Raw genomic sequence first — 9,390 nt, forward strand, 5'->3', positions numbered from 1 at the left:
CGTGGGGGCTGAAGCTATGAGTATCTATATTAGATCTCAAGCTGACATCTTTGGGCTGAGACTTTCCATCAGACATGAAGAGGAGCTACTTGACAGTGAGTTGGCAGATGACACCGTAGTTTACTTGGATGCCACACCACAGACGCTCACTTCTTTCAGGACAACATTGGATTTATTTTGCTTGGCAACGAGGGCACAGATAAATTGGCATAAATCCAACGGCAGGTGTGCTAGTCAGATATTTGGGCTGCCAGGTCGGCTTGGATATTTCCTCCATGCAGAATAGCATACAGACGTGCACACCTTCTTCAGGAGGAGACTGGATGGGCAGTATTAGATGGATCTTCACAGTAGCACACCTCAGGTCTCCTTCATCCCCTCTCATGGTTGCCATCCTGAAAGCATGGGCCAGCAGGAGCACTCTTCGGAGGTTTCCCCCTTCCTCTCATGAAGAGATTGATAGGCAACCAATCATGTGGAATGACAGTATATTGGATGATCTTGGCAGACCACTTGGTGCTTCACTCTACATGCAATGGTCTAGATTGGAGAGGGGACCTGTTGCCTCACCTCTTGGGTCATGGAAAGCTTTCCGAAGGCTTCCAGAGGAGACTAAATCTCAGTTGACAGGACATCTCAGAGGGAGTGCAGGGAGGATCTTATAGATTGAGACAGCCCTTCCAATGGATTGGGTAGACACAGATGATATGCCACTCACTTTCTCCACTTGGGCAGCTGCTTCTACGAGAGGGGGTGTTCCTCTTCAGGTTTTGGCCTTTTGAGATACACACGGGGATGCCTTGGTTTTTGATGTGCATGATGGTGGGATATTGTTCACATCCACAGAGGACATCTTGCTTGAGTCTACCTTTTAGCCTATCAAGGTTGTAGGTCTTTTGGTGCAGGGATCAGATTTAGAGTGGTTCCTTGACCCTGGCCCCTAGCTTCTCTCCACTAGATCTTGGAGACTTTGGCTCTACAGGGGAGTTCCCATTAGGTATTTGCAGTGGGACCCTAGAGAGTGGGACTGGATTGACGCAGGGCATCGAGAGAAGATCATCCCCTTCTTTTGCTACACGGTCAGTAATGCCACAAGATTCCAGCTCAGTAGTAGAGGTTGGAGACCTTCCAGAGTTCCTCATTGGGAGGCATTTGATATCACTACGGATTCATAGATGTGCTTCTAGAGGAGACTCTGGAAATCCACAGGAATAGAAATATCTCTTTTCTTTTGGCTTTCTATCTATGGTGGGATTGCAGTGAACCTTTGGAGATCTAGATTCGGAGCCGAGTACCCTACGTGCCCTAGTTGCCTCTCTGCTTTGGAGACGATTCAGCATTGCTTATGGGATTGCAGACAGGCGAGGATGATTTGGATGGGGGTAGCCAGGATTTTCAGTCACTTTGTGCACTCCCCATTCTTTATGACATGGGGCTCGGAGGCTTGGCTTTCTCTTATTGGGCTCAGGTCTTTTATGAGAGACATGACACTTCTCGAGCCATTTCGATTCAACGTCATCAGGTTGAGTCTTGTTCTTTGGATGTGGTACCACACCTTCCTTTTGCAGAGCTGTACATGCCTCTGTAGATACCTTTCGGGAGATATTGGCGAGCATAGCATCCTTGCAAATCTGGAGAGCCAGATGCACACAGACATTGGAGGGAACTCAGGTTCATCCCTCACACACATTGGCTAGTATCTGGATAGACACCATACATACTTTGATGGCTATATGGATGAGTATGAAGGGAGACGACTCCCATGCAGCCTCAGCTAGGAGGGCTTCTTTGTTCAGGGAATGGAAGGATTCTCTTTTCTTCTCTGAGACTCTTACAGGGTTGAGGTGGCACTTTCAGGCTCAACCTTGGTTGTTTTCCACCTCATTTTGAGGGGGTTTATTTATCCTCATGGTTTCATGATGTATTTCGCTTTGAGCTTGCTCTGGCGGGTTTTTTCTCTTACTTAATAGAAGTCTCTTTCTTGAAAAAAAAAAAACCTCAATGATGCAATCGAAGCTCAATGGGATCCATTAAAGAGGAAAACTTATGATCCCCACTTGGATGAACTTAGAAGAATGTGTATATACACACACACACACACACACACACACACACACACACACACACACACACACACACACACACACATATATATATGTGTGTATACATACAATAATTATTTCATTAATTTTGGACTCATATGTCTATCTTCGGACTAATCCTAAAACTCCTTCCCAAATGGAAAGTTTACTTTATGAAAATGTTGTTCGAGAATCAAAAGTTTACTTTTTGGCACTATCATTTCAACATAATAAATCTCAGAGTATCTCTCTATAATGTTGCACTTAATAACAATTTAAATTAATAATTTAATAAAAAATAATAGTTTAATTACATTTAAATTAATAAAAGTACTTTAAATGTATGAAAAATTATATGCATGCATGTATGTATGTATGTATGTATGGCCCATGCATGACATTAATTTACCATAAGAGTCTTCTAAAATCTTCAAGATATCAGAACGGTATTAACAAACAACTTTTGAGAGTTTAAAAACTCTAAAATCTGGTAGAGATATGGAGTCACACACGACGCTACACATGCATGCATGGATACTACATGTCCTTGGTTCATCGATAGAAGGACATTGATACATATGGTGGGGCCAATCCACTGCACGTGTCCACATGGCATGGGCATGTCCGTAGGGCTTTTAGTTTATCCATGTCAGTGTGAGATTCACGCTACGATGACGACTGTTGATGGAGGGGAGGGAGAGGAAAGATAGAAAGGGAGGGAGGTAAGAAAGAGAGGAAAAGGAAGGGGAAAGGGAAGGAGAAAGGGAAGTGAAGAGGAGAAAGAGAGAGAGGGGGGGGAGAGAGAGAGAGAGAGAGAGAGAGAGAGAGAGAGAGAGAGAGAGAGAAAGAGAGAGAGAGAGAGAGAGAGAGAGAGAGAGAGAGAAAGAGAGAGAGAGAGAGAGAGAGAGAGAGAGAGGGGGGGGAGGGGGAAGGGAAGGGCAGGGCAGGGCAGGGTAAGGAAGGGGGAAGGGGAGAGAAGGGGAGGGAGGAAGGGGAGGGGAGGGAAGGGGAATGGGGTTGGGGAGGGGAGGGAAAGGGAGAGGGGTGAGGAAAGGGGGAAGGGGAGAGGAGAGGGAGGGAGGAAGGGGCGGGGAGGGGAGGGGAATGGGGAGGGGGAGGGGAGGGAAAGAGAGAGGGGTGAGGAAGGGAAGGGGGATGGGGAGGGGAGGGGAAGGGGGAAGGGGGAGGGGAGGGAAGGGGAAGGGGGGGGAGGGGGAGGGGGGGGGGGAGGGGAGGAGCCTACGTTCTTAGCCCAACCTCTATTCAACCCACAACCCACTTCAACAAAGATTCACACTTAACACTAGCCTCAATATTTCAACCAACAACCCGCTCCTTTTAAAATTCGAACTTAACGCTTGTTTTGGCCTATTTAGGAAACTCACTCATGACTCTATCTACACTAAAGGTCCCAAGTTTTGTTCATCTATGTACAAATATGCTTCTCTAGATGTCATGCAAATATTTTCCCTCCCCTTCCTCCTATTTGTAAAGAAGGATGGGGAGGGAGGGGTATACAGGGTGGCTGGCGAGAGGAGGGACATGGGAGAAGTAATCCACCTCAAGTGCACCTTAAATCTTCAAAAACAAAACTCTTTGTTGGAAGCTTGCACTTAATGCACCTCAGATGCTACACACCTAAAGACTTGCACAGCCATGTAATGTAACAAAAGGCTAGTGTAATATCCAAAAATATTAAAGGACGTTAAGGATGGTGTTTCACCATACCATAAGGACATAGGATCAAACCTAAGCCTAGCCCTAAGAGATTCGTGTATATTTTCATGTTTATGATCACCACAAAATGATATGTATGATGCATAGTGTACAGTTACGCATCTTGTGCACTCCTCTCTCTTTCCTAGATCCTCCAACATGGTATCAAAGCATGAGAGAGTGCAAGCCCTTTGCATCATCAAGGCATAAGCCCCTACGGTGTCAAGGCACAAACCCTCCTTCTTAAGGCATCTTCATCTCTTTTCCTAGATCTTTATATAGAGCTCTTTTTACTCTTTGTTTCAATTCAGAAAGCTTTCGATCGTATCATTCAGAGCTTCTATTATCTAGTGGTTCAATCTTTTTCATTATGTTTGAAAGAGAGTTATTCATGATTTGAGAGAGATTTTTATAAGGTCTCTTATGAGAGCTATCGTGAGTTATATCTCTAGTTCTTTTCTAAGTTAGACTATTCAACGCAAGCCTACAACAACCCAACAAACTAAGCAACACCAGCATAGGGAGCGACCCCAAGCTCAGGTATAATAGCAAAGAGAAAGCTACAAAGACTCCACCTAAAGACTAGAAAACAAATGTACAAGCTACACAGTGCAACTTCAACAACAAACTAATGCTCTACGGTAGTCACGACACCAAAATTATAGTGGAACTACAGCAAGGGCAAGTCGAACAGCAAGAGGCAACGTCAAGGAATGGACTTTCACCACATCCACACATAAAAGACAACCTACAATGACTTTGAAGCATTCTACTATGATGGATTGCAATGACAAGCAACTACAACAATACGATAGCTGAATCTAACAACAAAGACTAGTTCTACAATGGCGAAGCCAAGACAAACTTGACGAGCATCAATGCCATGCAATAGATAAGAGGGAGTATCCTCGAAGCACAGCAACAAGCCACAAGCTATAGCACTTTGACTACGCCGACTACGAATGGAGGCACAATTGATGCGTATAAAGAACTATAGCAAGCAAACCAAGTTTCAACAGCGTAACCAACTTCATAGTCAACAATAAAACATCTATCACATTAACGACTCACTCCATCATTAACAAAGTTCTTGAGTATTGTCACATTCACATGGCTGGATCATTTTTACAAAACATTTTATTTTAAGCAAGAGTATCAGAGTTTCATAGATTAACAGGTTTAGCATAAGCCCCACAATGGCAGCTCACAATATATTCTCATGGGTAGATACTCTCGATGATACATGAATAAGCATGTAGGACTAAGTACCAAACCACCTCCAACATGGATCCATACATCTCCACATCACAATGATGGTACATCAATCATGACTCCAAATGAGATATGTGAGTAGAAAGAGAGCTAACTTCAATCATCTATTGCAGAAGGATATATAGCAATGTACAATTCTACTTCTCACCTTATTGATCTTTTGAGAGAACAGACACAGATGCATCCTATGCTAGTATGGATCAACCTCCAGTTTCTAATCACACACATTTGACAGCAATCCCTCAACATGAGGCACTTTAATCTACATCAGCACAGACTGAATTCTGTGATGTATATTCATCACATTTATGCATGGATTAGACTCATCAAATGATACAGATACTTAGCGTGAATTCAACAATGATCGTGCAAATTTTCTATAGGTTAGTTCTCAGTATGAGGCTTTCACATCGCCAACAACATGCATCTAACTCTGCATGCTGCTGGGGATGTGAGCTTTCAGAGGAGCTAGATGCATCACTGCATCTAGCTCCTCTAATGATTCCATTCTAGTATCCATCACTAACGCTTTCACCTCTGACATGAAGCATGTCATGCCCTTGGACACAGTTGCTACCAAGAATGATCAGCAGATTAATCAGTCAAACAATTCAACATCCACTCATATATGCCACAGCTCATTGGTTATGAACATTGTTCCTACCACTAGTTTAGATCATCGGCGGCTAAGTCACACCCCACTGCATCACACTTAGATCCTGTGATCAACATCTCTTCTAATCAATAAATCATTCCTCAGCACGAGAATATATATACATCAGTTTAGTCCTACCCCAATACAATAGACATTATCAACTTTGACTTATAATTGTTGTATATAGACCATACTTGATGCAAATTAGTGATTGGATCCAAGATTATAGATATATCCCACCATCAACGTTCGACATCTCATATGCCTCGAGTACAATCTATGCATTTTTAGTTATATTTTAGGCTTTTAGGACTTTGTACTGTCAGCTTCACCATGAGCCTATTATAGATGCTACAACCCATGCCGACGGATATTTAGCCACACAACAAATCACCTTCAACTCATGACAAATCAACATACAAGTTTGACAAGTCACCATGTCTCGTCAATTTTTCGGGCCCCTTCAACAAAGCATAGTACCATACTCGCACATTCATCCCAGCTTTTATGCAACCACTCTGTCCACACCAATTATACAATCTTCTGAGACCCTACATCATTTGACAGTTTACTGTATTGCAACATGCATCAGAGATTGTTATCATCGCTCTTGGGTTCGTGACACCCTTGTACACCACAACCTTCCAAACCATGTCCTCTCAACTACACCGATTTTCTTCACACGCAAATTGTTCTACATATCATTTGCACAGTCCACAGAGACATATGACATGTTCAGCTTTAACATGTTCACATGCAACCAACTATACACGCAAATACTCACACAATCATCTTTCAACTAATCAATCTTTGATCCAAGGGACTTCTCATTTTCGGCATTCTTCCCTCATCTCTTTGACTTTCAAAGGTGAATGATGACTTCTAAGTTAAGAGAAAATGTATATTAATATATAGGGTCTTATGATTTGTGCCCATTATACCAAATTTCGCTCGTCACTATGCTCACGTGCACATTCTATTCTGATTTTTTAAGTCAATCTTTCTCAATTTTGGTATGCTATCATTTGCGATAAATAAAATCTTACAAAAACCATGTACATGCACCCTCTAGTTACCTAGGGCTATTAAGGATAAGGTAAATTGCACCATACTATAAGGACATAAGATCAAACCCTAACCCTAACCCAAGGGGTTCATATGTATTCATGTTCATGATTAATATAATGTAGTGTAGATTTACTCTCTTGTGCAGTCCATTCTCTCCCCCCGATCCTCCAACAAAGGACACCTACAAAGGCATCCCTATTCTTAAGAAACCATGACTCATGCAATTTAACAACCAAGGTCAAATTTACATAAATGGTTATGGAAGAATGCCGGAAAGAAAAACTAAGAAACCTTCAAGAGTTCGACACTAGAGAATTATAGTAATCTACAATGTTCACCCCAAAAAAAATGTTGTGCATTATAAGCTAAGGGTATTGTAAGCCTCAAATACAATGTGGAAAAACTTACAATAACAATAACAATATCATTTGATGGAGCTAGATCTTTTGTGTACGACTTCCTTGCGAATCAATGATTAACATGATTCAAAATCCATTGAGAGGGAAAAAAATTGAAATGAGGTAGTGAGACAGCTTCTTTCACATTTGGGTTTCTTGGAGCCTTGAATAACCTATAGATGAAGTACTGACTAGATTTCAGGGTCTGCCGCTTATAGATACAAGACAGTCTTCAATCAAACAAGTACATTTTTATAACTAGTCATATTTTTGAAGCAGTATCATGCAAAAAAGAAAATAAAGGATAAGGTTTTAGTAATAATCACCTCTACTGCCATCATATAAGGGACATCACCTTGGGCAACTTGCTACAAGTATTTGCATCATAATTTTAGGATGATGAATAGAGAGAAGTTTGTCAGAAAACTTTCAAGAGTCATAATCGCTTCTTAACATACCTCTGATGTCATGAAATAATGTACATCATCTGGCTCACTTCCTGCAAAATTTTTTACATAATCATAAGATTTTTTCATTACCTCAAATTTTAAATTATAATGTAGTAAAGAGGCTTAACAGACCCTGTGAGCTGTGCTCACTCACCACAAGGGATAACCCACATTTCTCCAATGTCCACAAATTGTCTTGCCAACCATTGCCCCACCCACCACCTGTGAACGTGACATCTCTAGCTTTGCTGATATAAGATTACACATGATACAGGAAACTCAAGCAGAGCAATAAAGATGTTTGAGGTAGTATATTTAATCATCTACTACTATGGAAATAGGCAGCATTGCTTCACAACAACAGGGCACAATGATAGTGATTGGCTCTCTCAACTTTAGCATATGAAATATCGAGCTCTCCTTGAACAAGATGAGAACGAGCTCTTGGTTTTCCATATATTGTGCAGTCACACAAAAACCCATTCATAGTTATACATGCAATAATGTTTTGCATAACCCCTCATACTCTTGCGAAATTTTCTGGATGGAGTTTACATTCTTGCTCCTTGAACATTCTCTCCTCAGTCACTCCGGATTCTCGCTCAACGTGGCTTTCCTCCCTCGAAAAATAATGCCCACTTCAGAATTCCCCATGAATGATAGGATGTCACTCATGAACAAGAATATTTTTTTAAAATGCTATCGCCCTTGAAGCTCGATAGCTTGATATTGCCCCTTTGACCTTGTCCACCAGCAGACTGCAATAGATGTGCTCAGTGCCCCTACTGACAAAAGCATGGTGAAGGCACTCAAGATACCCACGATCTTACTTTTGCTCGAATCCGCAGAATATGTACTGGCAGGAAGAATTTCCAAAGGGAGCCAATCACAACTAGCAGAATAATGCTGATGCTTAAACCATGGAACATGGTTCACAGGATACCAGAACGCTGCTATGAAACGGTGTGCACCTCCAATTGTGAATTGAACATCCTGCACAAATTTTGAAACTTCAGCTATTAGAATCACCTGTACTGCTCAAAGCTATTTATTTCAAGCACAACCTAGCAGATAAGGGCTCATTATCACACACTAGTTTCGTTCATTTTCCTATAAATCACATCAGACCATCCAGTCTAATCACTTCAGGCACACCTGCTGGAGACGGTCAGATGTGCGAAGAGGCCTGGCAAACTCGTATGTGTATGTCCCAACAGTTCCAGAAGTTGAATAGGGGCTATCATAGGGGATAAAACCTGGAATATCAAAGCATCCGCACAAAATTCGTAATTCAAGAAATGCACTGCTACCTAAGAACGTGCATAAAGAAATAAGGATAATTTTCTGCATGTACAAAGTAGTCCAGATTCACATCTGCATTGCAACACTGATGAGCTAGCTAATTTAAGTACGATTGTTGGGCATCAGAACGTCCTCTATTTCCACTAAAGTAATAACCATTTACGGGTTGTTTCATGGCACTGAAGCCCCAAGGGCCCACCTCCTATTGTCAATAATGCATATGTAATCCAGTTTCTCAGTCCTTGTTCCTGACTTTCTAGTGGTTCAAAATAGGTTTCTGTTCTGTACCAAATCTCAACAGCTGAATCTAGAGACATTCTAGTGTGTATACAATTGGAATTGTATTGGAGCCCTACATTCTTTTGTAGCAATCCAAGAGTCTTTTTCATCAGCCAGCAAGTTCCATTTTCAGACACAGATACAACTAGAGCTTGACTTTGTTGGTAAGA

At 41.7% G+C, this 9,390-nt stretch overlaps 1 protein-coding gene across 1 annotated transcript in view; it reads right to left on the bottom strand.

Annotated features, from left to right (window-relative positions):
• Nucleotides 1–7,584: 7,584 nt before the first annotated feature.
• The window catches only part of LOC147900301 (heme binding protein), a 38,551-nt gene continuing 36,745 nt past the window's right edge, over nucleotides 7,585–9,390 (bottom strand). Inside the window, exons 7-8 of the mRNA XM_087377281.1 lie at nucleotides 8,795–8,895; nucleotides 7,585–8,632 (exon numbers count right to left, since the gene is read on the bottom strand). Of these exons, the coding sequence (XP_087233407.1) occupies nucleotides 8,339–8,632; nucleotides 8,795–8,895 (395 nt within the window). The 3' untranslated portion in view covers nucleotides 7,585–8,338. The remainder of the gene's footprint in view (nucleotides 8,633–8,794; nucleotides 8,896–9,390) is intronic.

Source organism: Dipteris shenzhenensis, chromosome 7, assembly GCF_047967505.1.
Source record: "Dipteris shenzhenensis isolate YYH24624 ecotype China chromosome 7, Dip_SZ_1.0, whole genome shotgun sequence".
In the NCBI taxonomy this organism is placed as follows: domain Eukaryota; kingdom Viridiplantae; phylum Streptophyta; class Polypodiopsida; order Gleicheniales; family Dipteridaceae; genus Dipteris; species Dipteris shenzhenensis.